General features: G+C 49.5%; 1 protein-coding gene across 2 annotated transcripts in view; it reads right to left on the bottom strand.

The window, feature by feature from the left end:
• UBE3B (ubiquitin protein ligase E3B) overlaps positions 1-21,409 on the bottom strand; it is a 55,846-nt gene that overhangs the window by 4,138 nt on the left and 30,299 nt on the right. For both annotated transcript variants that reach the window (XM_082852548.1, XM_082852549.1), the window contains exons 15-24: positions 18,871-19,042; positions 17,195-17,313; positions 16,444-16,558; positions 15,573-15,672; positions 11,115-11,234; positions 6,744-6,920; positions 6,508-6,618; positions 4,465-4,602; positions 4,042-4,107; positions 2,138-2,196 (exon numbers count right to left, since the gene is read on the bottom strand). In XM_082852548.1, coding sequence (XP_082708674.1) covers positions 2,138-2,196; positions 4,042-4,107; positions 4,465-4,602; positions 6,508-6,618; positions 6,744-6,920; positions 11,115-11,234; positions 15,573-15,672; positions 16,444-16,558; positions 17,195-17,313; positions 18,871-19,042 — 1,177 coding nt within the window. The remainder of the gene's footprint in view (positions 1-2,137; positions 2,197-4,041; positions 4,108-4,464; positions 4,603-6,507; positions 6,619-6,743; positions 6,921-11,114; positions 11,235-15,572; positions 15,673-16,443; positions 16,559-17,194; positions 17,314-18,870; positions 19,043-21,409) is intronic.

Below are 21,409 nucleotides of genomic sequence, written 5' to 3'. Positions count from 1 at the left end.
CTCCTTGCGAAAGCCAGTGGGTCAGACGTTGGGGTAACCTCACTGTCAAGAATCAAAGTGAGGCATCTCCAGCTAAGGAGAGGGCCCTTCTTTGGACAAAGGGACTTTTATTTAACTTCATCCTTTTGGACATAAACCAATTAAGATACTGTTCAGTCCTCCAGAGAAAAATTGTTTCATGTTGAAACTTCAACCAAAACCTTGCTAGACTGGACAAGGAGTCTAGGCCATGAGAAGGTAAGGCTGCGGGAAGTTTTAACCACACGCAGCTGGCTGACGATTAGGCTTAATGAGGAAGTTGGAGCACTAACAACGGTTCCCAGCAGCCGGTCTTCCACGTCTGCTTTCACCCACACAAGTAGTTCATCTGCAGCTGCACAGCACAGTGCAATGCTTCTGCCCAGGTGAAATCCCTTTTCACAGGCTTGCCAGCATTGCTGATTTCTTAGCAAACCATTTATTCAGATGAAAGAATGTGAGCCCAGCCCAGGTACAACTCTCAAAATTCCAAATTAGTACAGTCCAAATAAATCTGTTTACCCCACGATGCTCAGATCTGAGTTACTGACCTGGAAAATATGCCTATTTAAAAAAAGCTTCCAGTGGCAAGCTTGCACACTGATATACTTAAATATGATTTTTTTCTATCACTGCTATTTCTTTCATGTACTCGTTGAAGCAGGTGACTAATACTGTTCCATTTTACCAAAAGAGGGAGGGAGCCTCGGAGACTTTCCCATCGAACACCCAGGAAGTGCAAGCTCAAGTATCTCTGCAGGAGCAGGTCCTGGTGATGTCTTTTAAGAGTCTGCAGGACTGAACGTCCTTGCCCTTATACTGGGGTTTTATGCTAAGGACACGTAAGAGTTAGTGAAATGACTTTCCACGTAGGTTTCCAGGCAGGACAGGAACCTCACTCCAACCCAGGCTGTATCAACCCACCTCCACTGGCTGCTGTACATACGGCTCCTACCATCGTCCCCGTGCCATGCCTGGCAAAACGGGCCCATCCGAGGGTAACATATCTGATGATGGTGAGATCACTGCTCTCATTTATTAAGGCCTCCTTTGAGCCAGACATCCTGGAAGGTACTTTACACGCATTCTCATGTGAAACCCTCTGAAGGGATGATTACAGGCACACGGTGGGCAGGCTCAGGGCCCACCCTGCTCTCTGACACCCCCAGGCAGCTTCCACCCGCCCTGTGGCCCCTGTACTTTCTGTCACTCTAAGGCCCTGTGGCCAAGAGTCAAAATGGGTGTATTTCAATCATGATGAGAATTGGGTCTGCTCTCCCGACTATTCTGACAGTCTAAATAAAAGCTCCCCGAGTGCGTGGACTGACTGATCCGACCCGAGAGGGACACGATGCTTGGGGACACTGGGCTGTGAGGTGCATCTGATCCAAATGACTCACCGGGTAGGACTAAGCTCTCACTTGTCACTGAAGAGAGTGATGCTCAGATTAACAGTTCAGATGCTCAGCTGAGCCTAGTGGCAGGAGATTGACAGAGTGACAAAAGGGCCAATATCTACTCCTTGAGCCGGGTCCTACCGTTTAATTAGGTGAGTACAGGGCTGGGTGGAGACATGCATGCAGGGGCTTTGCTTTGAGGGACCATTGATGACAGATTCCTAAAAGCCTGTTATCTGTGACAAGAGCTGCTGGGCCTCAGGGTCTCCCCACGTCCAAGGACCTGTCTGCTGCATCTGAATTCATCACTGTGTCTTCTCAAGAACAGTGCTTTATACAACTGCCACACACCCTCATTCTAAAATGATCTGCCCCTCCAAGGAGTCTTTCCACCTCCGTGCCCTCTGGGTTCAGGACTTCGTGCCCGACCGGCTCAGAACCCATCTGTCTGCATCTAGAACCGTCATTAAATTTCTAGGAACACCACAGCCTGGGTGCCTCTGACCTTAGAAGTGCTACTGCAAATATAAATTGTCAATTCTTATTTTGCAAATCGAATTTAATACGATTTCGGCCTATGAACTGTAACCAGTAAATTCCATTATGATGTTTATGGCCTCTTTCTACTTCAATTTATCTTAATAAATTCTCAAAGTAAGCCCAGAGAGCCAGAATGAAGTCTTTTCAAGTGGTGACCTTAAAAATCTAATTGCCATACTCACTTGTTTTCATTTGTAACAGGAATGGTCTTCCCTCCAGGAATCAGTTCATGGCAAACAAGCTGGGGGAGAGGAAGGGGAACAATTACTCAAGAGAATTCTAATGAGAAAATAAAGCTTCCTGAAGATGGAAAGGCCTGATGCCGACATCCATAATAACGACAGAGGAAGATGAGACATGTTTGGGAACAATCATTTTCACAAAAAGCCAGGGCTTAAATATCAACAAGCCGGCCCTGCATGATCAATCTGACAGGTTCCTTCCCATCTGATCCTCGTACAAACGTGTGTATTAAGGCCCCGGGGTGTTGTGGAGGGGAACGTGTTAGCAACGAAGAGCACAGGAGGACAGATAAATAAATGCTGATACAACCATACCTTGGAATACAGTGGCGCTATTAAAAAATATGATGAAAAAGTATATTTCTTGAAAAGGTGGGGGGGAAAGAGCAGATTATATAACAGCAGTCAAGGTATGCAAAAAATTATATATGTGCCCAGGGAGAAAAAACCTAAAAAGGCTCAGGCCACATGTTAACAGTGGCCCTCTCCAGGCACCAGCACTATAGGTGGTTTTCACTTTCACCTTTATGCTTTTATTGCAGCTGAATTTTTGGTTAGAAGTTTGCATTATTTTTATAGTCAGGACAGAAAATTAAGAATGTCGGGAAGAAGTCTCAAAATTAAAGATTAAAGTCTCTGATTAAATATTCAAAAACGCTATAGAATCAACTGCTTTCCTCAACTTCAAGAAGTCTTGTGGGTCGCCTAAAAATCAAAGAATGCATCATTTCAAAGCTAATTTTAATAGAAATTCTACTAACATAATATACTGTAACTCTAGAGACCTGGAAAGGAGTAACGGTGCCCTCTAGTCCCACTGCTATCAACATCTCGGGGCTGACGCCGCAGGATGTTAAAGCTGGATGGCCCTTAGGAATGCCCAGCCAGGTGTTTCCCACAATAGGTTGCAGGGAACTCCTGATCTGTGCACCACCATCTGGAGAATCTCTGTGTGAGGTGGTGTGCCCTCCCTGAAAGAGGAGTTCTGTGACCAAATGAGCTGGGGAAGGTTGAGGTTAACACAACCACAGCAGGTTCCTTTCTCATGGGCTTCTTAGGGCACTGACGTGCCAGCGTGCTCAGTGGTTCTTCAGGAGGAGGACAGGGCGTGCGGTCTAGAGGGCATCTGGTGACACTGGTCCCAGCAAGGACTAATTCGGCAAATGGTATTTGTTGAGATAAGGAAAGTGTGGCTCAGGGAGACTGAGTGACCTCGCTGAGGCCCTGGGAAGTCGGCCCTGTACTACGAGCTCCAGAGCGGCCCTAACACCACATGCACACTGGGGCTCATGCAGGGGTCCGGGGATGCAAATGGAGGGACTGGGAGCCCTGCAAGGAAAATCAGGACAGAGAAAGTCCGGGGGAAGCCCCTCTGCTGCCACGACTTCAAGGGTCTTTTTTCCCGGCTCTGCTCTCCATGCCGAGGAGGAGCAAGGACAGGGTTCTGTTAGAGGCACACCCTGTCAGGTGGTTCCTTCCCCATGTCTCAGTCATGATCCTCTGGAACAGCTAATCCTCACCATGGTAACGAAAGGCAGTGTACAAAGTAGGAGTCACAGCTTCCATCAGAAATGACCCCAAAGTGCCCTGGAAGCAGAGCAGGGTCTCGGTGGGAGCTCTCTGGGTGGCGAGCAGGCCAAGGCCAGGTCAGCTGGGAAGGGGAGGGGAGCGCCCTCCCTCCTGGCAGGGTGGCAAAGGGGCTGGGGAGGCAGAGGAGAAGGGTGGACAGACAGACAGACACAGCCCCAGTCTGTGGGTCTCCTGGGGAAAACATCCGGACTAGGGCAGGTCTTAGGAAGCCAAAGTGGGGAGGGGGAACAAGGTTCAGCCAGAGGCCCACCTACCTGACCCATGACATCCTCATCATATGACAGTGTCAGGCCCAAGTCAGCAATGTCCCCATCGTACCGCTGAAGCAACAGAGAAAGGGACAATGTAGGGGCCAAGGAGTGCTACATCCTTGAAGGTTTTAACACTCCCCGCCTATGACATCGGCTTGGGCAGCTACCACTGTGGCTGCCGTACAACTTGAAACAAAGGAAAAGGCCACTCGTCACCTGGAGGAAGGAGGCTGTGAGCATCAGTCCCGGGAGGAAGTGCTCAGGCGGGGACACGAGGCCCTGCAGTGGCTGAGGAGTGTGCCACTTCACCACAGCAGGAAATCCCACTCCACCCCACGACGACGGGGTAGAGCTGAACCCCACGGGGCGTCACTTGGCTGAGTTCACACCGGCACTCAGCTAAGCCATGCCGCCTTCCACACTGACCTTAATGGAAGTGAGGTTTTTATAGAACTCGGAATCCAGAGAAGGCAGTTCATCCACAGAGCTGTAGAAGACACTGTGGTGGTGCCCGAGCAGCTGGCTCAGGAAGAAGGATGCAAAGGGCACGTCCACCACAATTCCCTGCCAGAGAGGAGACAGGAGCTGCCACCTGCTGCCCAGCAGCCCGTCTCGGTGATCTCATCCAGGGCGGCTCGGGCTGCAGATGGGGCTCCGAGGGCGCCAATGACATCTCTAGACTTCCTAAATTTTCAGTCTGGAGAGCGATACATCCCTACCACCTAAACACAGTCGAGCGCCTCCTGGGGACATTACCACATAGTGGGTAAGGGCCCAGGCTTTGCAGCGGCACAGCTCAGGGATCGCAGCTCAGCTCCGCTGCTGCTAGACCACGGGGCATTGGCTTTATCATCTGTAAACGGGGACTAGAAGAGCCTCAGTTTTAAGGGTTAAACGAACAAGGTGGGGGAAGTTTCCAGGAGGAAGGGATAGCTGGGCAGGAGGCCTTTAGTACAAGGCGCACAGGTGCCCTCCAGGGCTGGGACACAGGTCTGTCTGGCCCCAGCACGGGGTGTGAAGGAGGGGGTGAGCGAGAAGGCCAGGGAGGCAAACAGGGCAGATCAGGAAGAGCTCATAAGCCTCCTGGAGTCTGGTTTCTATCCAGAGGGCAGCAGGGAGCCCTGGGAGGGCTCTCCGCACGGGTACTTCCTGTGGGGAGTGGCCTGGAGGCAGGGACACAGCCCGGAAGCCCTTGCACAACGCCAGGAACTTCAGACAGACTGTACTGGGTGGAGAGAGGTGTGCGGGCTGGAGAGACTGAGAAGGGAGAGCCAATCAAACCCCACAACGGGCCTGTCCTGAGGACGAGTGCGAAGTGAGTTAACACAGGCCACTCCTCATCAGGACCCAGGAGGTCCTTATTGCCAGAGAGGGAGGAGACGGAGACTAGGCCCAGGAAGTGGGGGAGGACATTTACAAAGCGAGGAAGTGGTGTTTTTCAGCTGGCCCAGCCTCTCCTGGGTCTCATCACAGCTACACGCTCAAAGGAAAAACACGGCATATGCCCAGGCAGGGCCTCATGGTTTTTTTTTTTCGTTTTGTTTTGTTTGTAAAAAAGAGGAATCAACTGAGAAATTGTCTCCATTTTGCAGATGTGGAAACAGAAGCACAGAGAATGAGCCCAGACCACCCAACCAGTCCAGGGCAGGAGGAGGCCTGGAGGGTGCTTGGACTCACATGGGGCACCTGACATCATCACAGCAAGGGCTGAGGCCGTGGACCGGGGCTGTTTACACAGAGAGAATGATGGACTAGAGAGTATGTTCACCCCACATGACCTCCTCTCTCAGCCTGGCCCGCTATAGCTTCTTTGCCTCTGGAAGGCATCCTGGCCTCCCTGGGCTTTGTGATGGGTGTGACACGAGCACTACTCAGGTGGCGGCCGCTGGGGGTGAGGCAGGCTGGGGAGGGACTGGTCTCCTGTGGCTCTGGAGTCCACTGTGAGGCCACAAGGACAGGCTGCTGATGAGCTGAAGCTGGAGCGTTACTTCCTTCCTGGGGAGCAGGATCCTCAGGGCAGGGGGTAAAGCGCCACCTGGAAGCAGTCCTGCCAGTTGGTGGGCTCTCAGGAGAGAGGGACCAGGAGCTGGGAGGGCTCGCCCAGAGCCTGCAGAAGGCCACACCACCCCGGCCCCATGACACCGGGAGCAGAAGCTCAGACACCTTTCCTCCTAATAACAGTGAGGATGGCAGCTCCGACTTCCCCCGTGACCAGCTGCCAGCCACCGTGGGAGATGTTTACCTGTATTACCTCATTTACCACCTGCAGCAACCCAATAACGTAGCTCTACTATCCCCGCTTCACTGACAAGAACACGGTTGGTGCTGGTTCCCGTCCCTCTCTCCTCACCTTTATCCTTGTGACAGGCAGTTGCCACTATGTACCTGATCACTTACATGCATACGAAGCCCACGGTACTTAGAACATTTTATTTTCCATTCCTGTTCACTGCTTCTTAACGTGCCTACCTCATACACAGCTTTCCCCAGCATCTTGCCCACAAACTCAAACAGCTGCAGGTAATTCTCATGAATGTAGGACGTGGGCGAAGGGTAGAGTCTCTCGTCCCCACTGGTCGTCTGCAAGGCAAAAGGACGGGTAGGGACAGGGAAGTTAAATGCCTTGCAACAAGCAAGGCCTTCACTTCTCATCTGTCACCTCGAATCTGGCTGCCGTCAACCACGCTCTCGTGCCCTTTAAATACCTTGAACAGGTTGAGTGCTGGGTCAAACACCCTCTTGATGATCTCTTCTAAGAACTCCTTGAAAACACCGTCTTGATCAATCCCTGCCTCGTCCACCCCGAGGTCATTGACAAACTTCACGCGGATGACGCCCTTCATGGCGTGCTGGGAGAGCTGCCGAAGTTGCTCGTAGCCGTCCTGCCAAGGGCAGAATTACCGCCCATTAGGAACCCAAGGCCCCCTGCATAATTCAGGGCTCCCTCCTCAAAGCTCCCTCTCCTCTGTGGGAAGCATTCCCAGTGTAATTACTAAATGTGTCAGGATGCACGGGTGCATGACGAGAGCCAGCAGTTTTCACCTGCTTCTAGACGACAGCCTGTTAAAAGAAAAACTCATTCTGGGGATGTGACTTTACCACTCTGGCAAGGGGAGGCTGCCCTCAGGAGGATGCAGAGCAAGGAGATGGAGAGATCAGACAAGATGAGTCACGACAAGCTCTCGGTCATCAGACAGGACGGAAGACGCTGAGACAAGATGAAAGCTGTAAGATGAAAAATCAGAGGAGCCCCCCACCACTCAACTCCTGGTACCTTTCCCCAGATCATGAAAGGCTGTGAGTCATGCTGGAAAATTCAGGTTATATCCTGAGGGCGCTGGGGAGCCACAAAAGAGTTTAGGCAGAGAGTCACATGGCTGGCTTTCTGTCTGAGGAAGATTTTTCTGTTGGAAGCAAAGCAGAGGGATGGCAGGGAGCAGGGAGATGGGTGCCAGGAGTGCCGCTGGGCCTGGAGGAGGGCAGAAGCGGTGGGAAGAGAGGCCTCAGCACCTCCGGCTTGCGGTCAGCTCCCTTGAGACACGCAGCCACTGGGTATGTCTCACTGTCCAGAAAGCTAGGACATGACTCTGGAGCTCTCCTGCTAAATCATCGTGCACAGCCTCTCTCTTGATTCTGATCTGTTGAGGCCTTCCTGGCTCCAGAGCCTGTCCTCAAATGTATTCCTGGCAGGTGGGTGCTGACGGGCAAGCTGCTTAGGCTTTCATTTCAGAGCAGTGATTATAAAAAACCGTGCTTAGAACACGATAGGGCCCAGGGAGGAGTACTTTGGCCCAGCCTGAGAGGCCCCATAACCAGGGTCAAACCGATGTCTTTAGATACTATCACAGAACAGGTTACAAATCAGCTGCCATGTCCTATTGTGGCCACCCCACGTTCCTCCCCTCAGGTACAAGTGCAGTGCTCTCAGATGCTCTGCTGACATCAGACAGGCCATCTCCACAGCACCCACTCACCTGCCAGTCTGGTTCCTTGTCACAAAGCAAATGAGGCCAGTATGGCAAGACCCGTTTTGGGGAACGCTTGCTGCCTTCCTGCCGACCGTGTTTTCCTTGTGCTCACCTACTGATGCAAAGGCCTGTGCCATGGTGGCTACCCATCTTATTTAGGAACTAGGTTCCAAAGTTAGTGAGCAGGGAAAAAAACTACCTCTGAAGTCCCCTAAATCACCTGAAGGAATAAGAACACGGTTTTGAATGCACACTCCTGAAAAGTACTTTTTTATGCACATGAAACATGAAAATCATTAAGTTAGACAAAAAGGAGAGAAAAACAGGGAGTCACCAGGCAGCTGCTGCAGCATTTCAATCATTCTGCCTAAATGTAATTATCTTGGCACTGAGTGGGGACGGGGAGAGAATTCTAACATGCCCCTGCCTGCAGGACTTCCTCCATTCTGCTTTAAAATGATGCCTCCCTAACCTTAGCATGTGTTAGGAGGTGTGTCAGAGTCATGCAGATTAAACGAGATGGTCCATGTGAAAGCTCTTAGCAAGTGGTCAAACTCATGGCAGGTGCTCCAGGAATGTTTGCTGGACTCAAATCTCAGTTTTGCTGGGTCAGCCCCACTTTAGCCTCCCCTTGAAACACTGTAGAGAGGAATTTGCTGCCCACCTCCTCTGACATACTTCCTATTGCACCCCACTGCCCTCTCTGGAGAATTCTATATCTGTGCCCCAGGGGTAGGTGAAAGGGGGACTGGGCGTTCCTCTTCTCTTCTGCATCTCAAAGAGCGGATGCACAGAACACTGAAGGGGAACGGGAGAACTGGCTTCCAGGCCCAGCTCTGTCACTGACACCTGAGTGACCTTGAATTCCTCTGGCCTCAGTCCTGCCTTTGACGGGGTGAGGGGAAAGGGATGAGCAAGGGTGTGTCCACAGCTCCTAGTTCTGCAGTGCTGGTGTTCTGGCCCCCGTTCACCCCTGTGAGGAGAGGCCTTCCTGCAGGACTTTGGACCATCACCTGGAAGCCTAATATACAAGCCTCACCTTCAGTACAAACCATAAACAAGGGGACAGAATAAAAGCCCAGGATATCATGGGTCAAACATCGGCTTTTTGATGCCCCCTTGTGTCCTAATCAAGCAAAGGCCACTGTGCTCTCAAGTTCTGGTACCCAAGCCACTGAATCGTGAGAACTGGGGTAACTGAATCAATGACCCTCTCTCCTTCCTAATTCAGTACGAACACCAGTGATCAATTTCATGACAGGATCTATCCCAATGGAACGTAAAGAGGAAAATGGACTTTGCCTAAAATCTAAGACAGAAATCCCTCCTTTGACGTCCCTGAGGGATGTGTTTAAACAAGCTGGCCCAGGGTAAGCGGGTGTCTGGTAAATCTCCCAGTGACACTTGAGGAGGGTGTCGGGGATTCTGTCACTCTCAGGAGACACCACAGTTTCCACCACCCAGACTCCCCGTTGTGCTGGCCACATGGGAGTGGGTATGACGGGCGGTGGGATGGAGGAGTTTAAGAGACAGGAAAGGTGCATCTGGGTCCAACAAAGTAAGTGCTGGAGAAATGAGTTCCTACAACACAGCTGGGCCTTTTTTCCTTTGAGTCAAAGCAGAGGTTGCAAACTGGTGGCCAGCAGGTTGAATTTGATGGGCAGACAGGTGTTATCTGACCTTCCAGGTACTTTACAAAACCTGACTAGTTCACAACACAAAGGACTGTGGATTTCACACAAAACCCTAAATTTTGGTCCTTTCTTAACAAGCCGGAGCATTATAGAGCCCAAATCGCCACAGGGCAATACTCAGGTGGCCTCTTTTAGAGGCATGTGCTCTCCACCAGCCCCAACACTGAGGCTGGTTGTCAGCTGTCATTTATCAACTCACTTGTGAGGTCAGTCCAAGGGCTGTGCTTCAAGAAAAACGGGAGCAAGCAGTGGAAGTGGAGGATATTTCTATTCATTTAGCATGCAAACAAAACGCCCCGTGCCGAGACACTCTCAGCGAGCGTTACTCATCTCCATGACTGGCAGGGCCCCTGGGGGCACTTATAGTTCTTATCCTTAGTTTTGAGAATGTCAAAATCGTCTGTTCACCACCTGCTGCCTTTCCCCGGCAGCTTTCAGTGTCAATCACCAGTGGTCAGAGAACTTAAACAAGTTCTCCAGGAGCGACAAACACAGCACAAATGCCCCGAGGCAGAAATGAAAACGTGTGCGGAGGAAGGGCTGCTGCCAATGCCGTTTGCTGGTGGCTGGCGATGCGGCCCCGGGCTGTCCGGGATCCCCTGACTGTTCTACGCTGCAGAACATGCCGATGAGGAACTGTGGCTGGAGTGTGACGAAAGGCAAGAGAGCAAGCATGGGCATATCAACGAAGCCAAGCCGCTCCTGGGAATGGGGACACGGGACTCAATCACCATACGCGCACATACGCTGCACAATGCCGGAGGAGCGTGTGGCAGGCACGATGCAGACACTGCAGGTGCGTGCATTTATTATGACAATGTTCAGGGTCTTGTTCCAGCAAAATCAACATATCATGACAACTTCCTGACATATGGAGGACAGTGTCCTGAGGACAGGCACCTATTTCAAAGTCACACAAAGTCGCTGCATGGGAGGAACCCTGGACGCTGGGTTTGGCAGAGGTGGGCCACTTCACGTGCAGCTCCTAAGTTTATGTCCAAAAAGAACGTGTAGCTCTGTGATCGATGTATTTCCCAGGATGGCTCAGTAACTTAACACCCGCACTCCAGCCTCCACACTCACAGCTGGGCGGCTGGGCAAAGCGCCTGCCAGGACAGACAGAGTCTGCACAGGTATAAGCGTGTCTGTCCTCATTTCGGAGGCACAGAGTGTTGGCCACTCTCACCTCGTGGGGTAAAGGGAGGGAAATGCTGCGCTGGGGTCTCCAGAACTGAGGGCGTGTTTAATCAAGCAGTGCTCAGAGCAGCTGGCAGGACAAACAGGCCCTTCCTGCACCCACAGCCCTGGCTTCAGTGTCATTAGATCAAGGAGTGATAAGAACAGTTCAGAGGCAACAGGTCACCCACTAGAAACCCTACGGTTTACAGAGCGCACTTTGCAACAGGCTTCTCACCTCCAACATCCGGGACCGGCGGATGGTAATGTGAGTGACATGAGGGGAGGCAGAGCTGGTTTCCACAAGCCCCAGTCTCTCCTTCTCCTTGGTCACCATGTTTCGGAACAGGAGAACTCTCTGAAATGAGCAAAGGTGAGACCGATAAAGGGGTCAACAACTGAGGATCCCCTAAAACACACTGTACAAAATTAATGAAATGTAAGCACGTGAGAGGCTCCCAGAATGGGATGCTTTGATGTGTGCTACAGGTTAGAAGTGTTTTGTGAGGACAGTAAACTTCCCCCCAGATGCTCTTGGGAATTAGAAATATAGCTGAATACATGCCAAGGGGAAAGGTTCCAGAAAGAGTGGTCTGGCTGCAGCCAGAGCCCAGCTAAGAACAGTCTGGGAGAAAAATCATTCTCCTTGTTCTGTCAATAATCCACCGTAAAAACCTTGCGGCAGCACGCATTACAGAGGGTGCCTTATATAGCCGTGCCTGCTTTAGAGGAAATCAATAGCATGAATTTAAAACACAGAAACATTTCAAAGATATATATATTTTGCTGTCAGAAATGTGTAAATGACCCTACAGTGTAAAGGTCCCTGACCTTTCTACCTGCCTCCTCTGTCTCCTCAAGCACATCGCAGTCCCACCAGTCATATTTCTCAAGTATCATTTAAATAGAACCCTCTTGCATTCTCAAGATTCTGACAGGCTCCTTTAGGAGAGCATTGACCTTTGGCCCCATCCTGTAATAGCACTCAAATCATGTCAGCAGAATGAACGAATAACTCCAACCTCAGCTGTTTTTCTGAAAAACGGACATCTCCCCAAAGTCAAGAGCATTGTTAAATACAAAAAATAACAGCCACTAGTAATAACAGTAGTAATAAGAGCTAACTATACACGAGGGGAGGCTACTGCATTTTCATTTGATCATTCTATTAGCTCCCTGAAGTAAATAAGGTGACAGAAAAAGCCACTGCCGACAACCTCCTGAGATGGGGGATGTGCTCAGTGGAGGCACTAGTCAGTGAAGGGGTGCCATGTGGCTGGTTTACAAGTCTAGAAACTAGGACTGAAGTGCCCTGAAAAACAGCACAAGCTCTCGGGGCTCCTTGGCAACGCGGAAGGGAGAGCGCGGGCTGAGGACAGCGAGGGTGGCTGGAGATGCACATGCTGGGGACTCTCGCCTCTGCCTTCTGTGCTGTGGAGCTGGAGACAAGCACAGGTATTTAACTCACGGGGGGCCACGTGGCATGACTGCTTCCCGTGACCCCCAAGTCTTTAGCACGATTACCTGAACAAGGGGTGCTGTCTTGTGGAACTTGAGGCAGAAGATAAGCCTCCTGTCAAGGTTAATACTATATGGAGCAGAGACAGCGGACACAGAGGCAGAACTACAGAGGTGACCACAAGATTGCCGGCCTCCCATGAATTGCAGAAAGACTGGATGGGGCTCTGGATTTCTGTGGGGCAGGAAAGAAGGTTTGGGGTAACTTTCACCAGCTCTCAAGGGGCTAGGAGACCTCAGTGAGCACAGTGGACATCTAGGTAAGGATCATCATCCCACTTTGCAGATGAGGAAACTGTCATGCAAGGTCACACAGCTGGTGCACGGGGGACCAGGGCCCATGCACAGACCACCACACTACCCACCCCTACCCACCACACGTGGCCCTAGGCCTTCTAGGCCAAAGCAAGAGAGAGAGAGAGAGAGAGAGAGAGAGAGAGAGGGAGGGAGGGAGGGAGGGAGGGAGGCCTTAAGTACCAGTCAGGAGATGAACTGCATGTAAACATGTAAAAGCAACATAAGAGAGTGCAGAGGATGAAGTGCTGCGTGTGTGAACCAGGCAGAGCTGAGACTTTTAAAAATATTAAGGAAAGCAATAAAGGCACTATAAGCCACCCACTCAGGTGGGATCAAGAATGAGGGAGAGGTTCGGTGTCTAGGGCAGATGGCATAACAGTAACAGATGAGAGAGACAACGCAGGCCTGGAGAGAGGCTTTCACCCCCTGTATGCCCCATTAAGAACGTCACCAGAAGAGAACAGCACACACGCTGTGAAGAGAGAGGGGAAGCCTGAGACACAGAAAACACGCCAAGCCTCAAACACTATCCCAGTCCTGCTGGTGCCATCACAGGAGCAGGACAGGGGCCAGAAGATGAAGAAGGGCCCTATTTTCCCAAGGGAGGCAATAGATTTATGAGCCAAGGACGAATGGCTCATAATCTTCATGATGTAGATCTTAAGCGCCCCCACCCCGCCCTTGGTGAGGATTACCATACAGCCTGGACTCTTAAGTCAGGTCAGCTAAACCCAGAGCTTCCCAGACTTTCCTGTTCTCAGCACCCCTAACAGCTCAGTAATATTTCTTAACTGCAATCTTAGGTCAAAAGAAATACCTAACAGTTCCATTTAGTAGACAGTTAAGTCCTAACAACTTAATAAGTGTTTATGTCCTAAGAACTTAGTAGCTGTATTTAAAAAACACGCATAAATTGAAATTTAAAATATTTTAATTTCATTTTTTTAAAACCCAGCTTAGCAAATAGGACATCATCGAGAAGAATGGAGCAGAATTTAACGCTGACGCTGTGAACTCAAGCAAGTACTTCACACGGTGCCCAACAGATTTCACTGTGTTTCCCTCAAAAAACTAAAATATCCTGTAGCAACCGGGGTGCCCCAGCGCACCGTTTGTTAACTGCAGACACACAGAGTGGAGATTCCAGAGCAGACGCTGTGGGGACGCTGTGGGCCAGGGCTGAAGTCAGACACCCAGGAACGGGGCGAGGAGCCGCACTTTAAGTCAGATTCCACCAACCTGGACTAGACCCACGAGGTGAAGGGCTGGAACCCACTTCAAATGAGGACTGGCTGGAGAAGGGAAGGGCACCAACCACCCTTGGAAAACAGACCACCCAGAAAGCAAACCGCAGAAGATGACACCATCCACTTTTAGTGGCTGTTCAAGGACCAAAGGGTAGAAGTTACAGGGAAGTAGATTGTGTAAGACAAGGAAGGATGTTCCACCACTGGGAAGACAGAAGCCATGCAATGGCCTGCTCTGCAAAGCTGCGCATCCTCTATCTGAGGCAGGGGCAGGGATGCCGCTAAGGGGCTCACGCACAGAGGGCGCGCGACTAAGTCATCTCCATGAGAGGCTTAGTTCTGTCTAAGCCTTCTGAGAGGCTCTGCTGTCAGGCGCAGTAAGAATTTAAACGGCCACATGTTTGTGAACCGCTGCTTGAGGGGAAGTAAAGAAGGGCAGCCACAAGTATGACATCAAGGTCAAGACAATACCAGAGAACAGTGAGGAGGACTAAGTAAGTCAGGAGAGAAAGGAAAGGGCACCTGTGGGTTCTAAGGAGCCTCCCCCCGAAGGAGCAGACATTTCTGGAGCGCTCACGACACACCAGGGACGCCCCTCATCTCCCGGGCACCCCTGCCACAGCACCTGGCCCTTCCCAAGGTTCTCACACCCCGTGGCTCTGTATGCCACACACCCCAGTTCTCTTCCTTCCTCTGATCACTCCTCTCCCCGTGCAGGGCTCTGGCCTCCGTCCCCGGTCTGCTCACTCCCTCTGGCTCCCTGACCACCTCAGCCTCATGCATGAATGCACCGAGGAGGTCGCAAGCCGTCCGCATGTCGAGTCCACCTCCAGCCCCGTCCTCTCTCCTGCACTCCAGACCCTCGAGGAGCTGCAGACACGTCGCCTGCTCCCGGCTCTTCCCAGTCCCGCTCCTGCCTGTGCCCCCACCTCTGGGAATGGCCCTCTCGAGCAGCCAGGCCCCCAAGTCAGAAACCTGAGCATGCTCTGAATTCCTCCTCTCCTTCCCCCGGAGTGCCATCGTTCTTCAAGGCCCGGAGGTGCTACCTCCTTCAGAATCTCTTGATGTCATTGTCTTTCTACTCCCGTGGGCCCACCCGAGTTCAGGCCAGTTGGCCATGACACCTGCCTCTCGCCAGTCCTTCAGGCGACGGCCAGAAGGAATTTTCTAAAGCAGAGTTCTGACCAGGTGCCTCCACAGCTAAAAACTCCGATGGCTCTGGACAAAATCCACGCTCCCACCCTTGGGTTACGAGGCCCTTCCTGCTCCAGCTTCTACGAACCTCCTCAGCTTCATTTCTTGACTCCACCGGCTCTCGCTTGGCACCACATTCTCTCTCACCTTGGGCCTGCAAGCACAGTCCGACTACCTGTGGAGTCTTCTCCTGAGCCCCTGCCCTGGGTGCCCACGGCATCCATCCCCATAGCATCCACCCCACACTAGCCAAATGGACAGTTCACACTGTCTTCAATCTCTGCACCCCCAGCACCTGGCATAACAGCTGCAACAGCATAAGAGCCAGTCAGCATCTGCGTTTACTGAATGATCGTTTTTATTCATTTCTAATAATTGCGATAACAAAAATGGACAGTCAGGAACTTGGTGGGAGGACCCCAGCTCTGAGTGCAACTCACGTTTTTGTGAGGAATGACGTGCGGGATGTACTGCAGGATCAGCTGAGCCCGTTTTCTGTCCTTGTCAAGTTCCTGGAAGAGCACGCTAGGTTTGAGATCCCTTAAAAACAAAGACATGGATTTGGGATAAAGAACAAGAAAACCATCCTCTAGTGCAGGGCTGGCCAGCTACAGCCTATGGGTCAAATCCAGCCTGCTGCCCATTTTTGTAAATAAAATTTTAATGGAACAGTCATACCCATTCATTAGGTACTGTCTCTACCTGCTTTCGCACTACAATGGCAGAGTTGAGGAGGTGCAACAGACACTGTCTGGTGTGCAAAGCCTGAAATATCTACTGTCTGGCCCTTTACAGAAAAAGTCTGCTAATCTCTATTCTAGTGCCACAACTTCAATAGTTACATAAGAGTTGATCTGTCATTGATTAAAAAAAGGCAGACATGATCTTATGTTTAGTTGTTGCAAGAGGATTTCCGTACCCAACCCCCCAACAAACCTAGCTGTGGTTTTTATCCCGCTAATTCTGCTCATAAAAACTGCCATTTAATGATCATAACCTGTTGCTTAGTTCAGCTGAAAGAACTTTTCTTTCCAGTTTGAGTGTGAAACATCTGCTCAATGTGAGCTCTGGCTGCCAACACTGAGCTCTAATCATCTTCAGCGTACTGTGTCCTAACAGAAGCAACTGCGAGGTGACCTGTCCTGACAGGTGCTTTATAGGGACATATGCAGATGAAAGGACAAGATGAAGAAGACGGACCAAGTCCTCTCTGCCCTAAAACATAAGTGCTGAGCATCAGGCCACAATGGTCCCAGCGGCAAGACAGAGGGACTCCAGCCTCCGTAAACCCCCTTCCCACCCCGAGCTCACTTGCGCAGCCAGTGGTCCTCGGGGGCGAAGCGCCGCCGGCAGTCCCGCTCGTAGAGCACCATCAGCCACCCGTGGACGGACTGGAACAGCTCCAAGGTCTCACCCTTGGCATTCTCTGTGGGGCAAACAACCAGGAGAGCCACAGTCTCGGAGCTGCTCAGAACTGGAGGGGACAGGAGGATAGCCCGTGTCTCCTCTCGTCAGCCCCGAGGCCCAGCAGTTCTTCGTCTCCCTCATGCTGAACGTTACATGGAATCAACAGGATTAAAAGGCTCCCTGGGTACATTCTAAGGGCCTGTGGGACCCGGGAATGTCTCAGACACAATCACTCGCACTGCCTCCCACTTGTATGTCGTACAAAGGACCTTTTAATCTAAGGGGTTTGGTGCTGATCGACTGGAAACACTTCAGGAGGTAGACTCTAACTTGAAGTGGGACCAGGCACGTGTTTTATCTTCATGAAAATCAACTCAAAGAATCAAAAGGAGTTTCAGGGCAAAATTAATCATGAATAATCCTTCACACACACATGTAAATCCTCAAGGATGCCTGGAAGAGTAAGACTTCCATAACCACACTACTATCTTAAGGGGTCATAAAGAGTGGAGAAATAAAACTTCTAACTATGTGAATAAATGTGCATTTTGAATTAACTCTGATGGACAACAAGGCTAAGAATCAGCTGATGTTATAGACTCTAGACTTCCCATGTGTAGCAGCAATTAAACAACGGCTGACATCTTTACCTTACCTACGATTCCATCCCAGATCATCTTAAACACAAAGGAATTCAGAAAAGAGGAGATGGTGACCAGTTCTTCTAGTTTGAATGAAATCTGTTCTTCATAAACTTCAATGTCATCAAGGATCCTAAGTCAGACAGAAAATTATTCATACTTTCCCACTAAAAAGAAGGGGAAAAAAAGATCTATTACTCATACTAGACAAAATAATGTTAAGAAATAAGCTCTATCTGTTAGATAAAATTTACAGGTAAAAGGATATGATGGAAGGGTGGGTGGAGGTATAGATGAAGCAAGAGTGGCCATGAGTCAATAACTAATGAAATTGGTGACAGGTACGTGAAGGTTCATTATACTATTCTTTCCACTTTCTATTTATTTGAAATCGTCTATGGTAAGAAGTTAAAAAATACAATTGAGAAAGGAAAGAAACGACACGTTCTGCTCTACCCTTTTCTTAGAATCTGACTGTGACACTGCTTATGAATTCATGTCTGAATTATTAAGGAATCTTGACTGAGAGTCTGTGTCTACTGAGGGAAGTTGTGGAATCTTATTCTGCATCTGTAACAGACACTAGGGGCACTGAGTAAGTGCTTGATAAGTATTTGAGGGTGAATGAATAAATGTCTGAAAGAATATATGAATAAATGAACCATAAGATGCAGCTCTATCTGAAAACCTCCTATAACTGCTCTATTCACTTTAGAGCCTGACTCACTCTTGGGTCACCCTTGACCAGGCAATTAAGGGGGTGTCACCAGCAGCCAAAGACCCCTGCTCTCCCCTCTAACTACTCACTGGGCCCTCCCTCCATGACTCATACCCAATCCGCCACCTACATACCCCTAATCCCCTCCTGCCAATCTCTCCCAGACCGAATAGAACTTCCTGAGGTCCATTCTACCTTACAATTCTTCACCAATCTTTTGGGAAAAAGTGGAATTAAAAGAATACCAAATACTCAAGTAGACACATAAGCTTAAAGAAAAGGAACTGAACGGGACTGACATTTGTTAATTTCTCACTGTGCCAGGCACTGTACTAGGTACTTGACATTCCTTTTCTCATTTACTCCCTATCAGATTGGTAATATTGTCTCCATTCCAGTGTTGAGGAAACTGAGGCTCAGAGAGGTTAAGCAACTTGCCCAGGGTCAGCTTGACAACAGTTGTAAGAATAACAGCCAACACATACTGACTGCTGCCGGTGCCTGGGACTATGCCTATCACTGATCTCTTCTGTACCTACGGCTAAGAGGTAGGTGCTATGAATTCCTATCTATAGATGAGGAAACTGAGGCCCAGAGAGGTGGAGCCCCTTCCCCTCTGGACCAGGGTGTCTCAGTGAGTGGCTGAGCCAGGTTCTGCACACTGGCTCTGGAATTTTCCAATTAACTACCTAGCACAGTGAGTAAACAGCCGAGGTGTGATTTGAACCGAGCTCTAGAAGACCCCAAAGCCCACATAAGTGGTAATGACCCAGCTCTCCTGAAAGGATGGGAACTAACAACTGCTGAATCCCTACTAAGTGCCACCCACTTTGTAAATGTCTTGTCTAATTCTTCTAATGACAGGTCCAAATGCTTGCAGTAATCACATTAACAAATGCTTCCTCGCTGACACTGTAATTTGGTCTCTCCACATTCTAGGAAAGGAATTCAGCCCCACAGCAGTCAACCTACGTGATAAGGTGCCGGGAACAGTCACAGAACAGCATCAGCATGGCCAAGAGCTGCTTAGACTCTTCAGTGTCATTGTTGAGGCATTCCAAGAAGAGCTTTAACCCTCCGTGGGGCCCCAGTTCACAGATAAACGCCCAAAGTTTGGGCAGCAGGTCATCAAGGTAAGTGAGACCTGGAAAAGGATAGAGAAACCCAAGCTTCAGGTGGGGCTCCACCTGGTCCCTTATGTCTCCTCTCCTTCGGGAAAACAAAACACTTAAACCTATTAGTGACCATTTAACGCATGTTGAGAGAAAGAAGGTGCAATTACGAAGAATAACATCACCATGAGAACAACAATGATAATAGCAGGCTAATGTTTAATGGGTGCTTACTATGTGTCAGATACCATTCTAAATACTTCACAGGCACTATTTCCTTTTCACCTTGGGAAACCCGATGTTATCACCATTTTAAGGGAGGACACTGATGCTCAGAGAGATTGAGTAGCTGGCCCCAAATCACACAACCAGTAAGTGTCAGAGCCAAGAACAGAACCCAGATCTGCTGACTCAGTGTTTATGTTTTAAATCAGGGATCAGCAATTTTCTTCTGGAAAGGGCCAGAGAGTCAGTATTTTTAGGTTTTCAGTCTGGACCAGTCTCTGTCACAACTACTCAATGTGCTACTATCACAGCATGAAAGCAGCCATAGACAATAGGTAAATAAATGCATGTGGCTGTGTTCCCAACAAAACTTTAATTACAAAAGCAAGCGGTGAGCTGGACTTGGCCCATGGGCCATAGTTTGCCAACCCCTGCTTTAAACTATCTTGCAGGCTTATCCACATTTAGCAAAGCTTTCCTCTCATCTACTGCTATTATTCTATCTCTGTTAAAAATGGGAAAGCAGCGAATGACAATATGAGATACTCTGAAGAGTTACACAAAAATTTGACCCCGGGAGAAGCAGAGGGCTTCTCGATGGCTAGGCCTCAGGCACACAAGCTGCATCACTGTTCTCTATGAAGGCTTTTAATATGGCTATTGACCTAGAAAGTGTGGCTCTAAAGTTCCACTTGTCACTGAATGTACAGTAAGATGTGTTCCTCAAATTATTCCTCAGAAAAGGAGGAGTCACCTTATATTTGAGTCCTTATAATGCCTCTCACTTTACAGAGCACTTTGAATGGCTTAATTTTGAACAAAGAACTGTTTGGGGAACATATATTAGCCTGGGGGCAGACTCAATCAATGCTACTTATGGATGTTTAGAGGGTGAACTGAAGGGACTGTAATGGAGGCAAAGAAATTTAACACCCATCTCATTATTATTCCTAAAGGTTTGACCTCACGTTTTCAAGGGTAAGGGGATGTGGTTACAAAATGCAGAAACCTCACAATTTAAAAATAAGTTAAAAAAAACAAAAACAAAAAACAGGGTGACTGAGAGGACCTTCAAGATGGCAGAGGCGTAAGATGTGGAGATCACCTTCCTCCCCACAAATACATCAAAAATACATCTACATGTGGAACAACTCCTACAGAACACCTACTGAATGCTGGCAGAAGACCTCAGACTTCCCAAAAAGCAAGAAACTCCCCACGTACATGGCCATGTGGCTGACAGGGTCTTGGTGCTCTGGCCGGAGGTCAGGCCTGAGCCTCTGAGGTGGGAGAGCCAAGTTCAGGACATTGGACCACCAGAGACCTCCTGGCCCCACGTGATATCAATTGGCGAGAGCTCTCCCAGAGAACTCCGTCGCAATGGTAAGACCCAGCTCCACTCAATGGTCAGCAAACTCTAGGGCTGGACACCCCATACCAAACAACTAGCAAGATGGGAACAAAACCCCACCCATTAGCAGAGAGGCTGCCTAAAATCATACTAAGTTCACAAACACCCCAAAACACACCACCGGACACGGTTCTGCCCACCAGAAAGACAAGATCCAGCCTCATCCACCAGAACACAGGCACCAGGCCCTTCTACCAGGAAACCTACACAACCCACTGAACGAACCTCACCCACTGGGGGCAGACACCAAAAACAACAGGAACTACAAACCTGCAGCCTGTGAAAAGGAGACCCCAAACACAGTAAGTTAAGCAAAATGAGAAGACAGAGAAATACACAGCAGATGAAGGAGCAAGGTAAAAACCCACCAGACCAAACATATGAAGAGGAAATAGGCAGTCTACCTAGAAAAGAATTCAGAGTACTGATAGTAAACATGACCCCAAATCTTGGAAATAGAATGGAGGAAATATGAGAAACGTTTAACAAGGACCCAGAAGAACTAAACAGCAAACAAACAATGATGAACAACACAATAAATGAAATTAAAAAGTCTCTAGAAGGAATCAATAGCAGAATAACTGAGGCACAACAGGTAAGTGACCTGGAAGATAAAATAGTGGAAATAACTATCACAGAGCAGAATAAAGAAAAAAGAATGAAGAGAATTGAGGACAGTCTCAGAGACCTCAGGGACAACATTAAATGCAGCAACATCCGAATTATAGGGGTCCAAGAAGAAGAAGAGAAAAAGAAAGGGACT

Source organism: Leucopleurus acutus, assembly GCF_964270905.1.
Source record: "Leucopleurus acutus genome assembly, chromosome: 13".
Classification (NCBI taxonomy): Eukaryota; Metazoa; Chordata; class Mammalia; order Artiodactyla; family Delphinidae; genus Leucopleurus; species Leucopleurus acutus.
The sequence above is the reverse complement of the archived record's forward strand: the minus strand, read 5'-3'. Positions and strand labels throughout refer to the sequence as shown.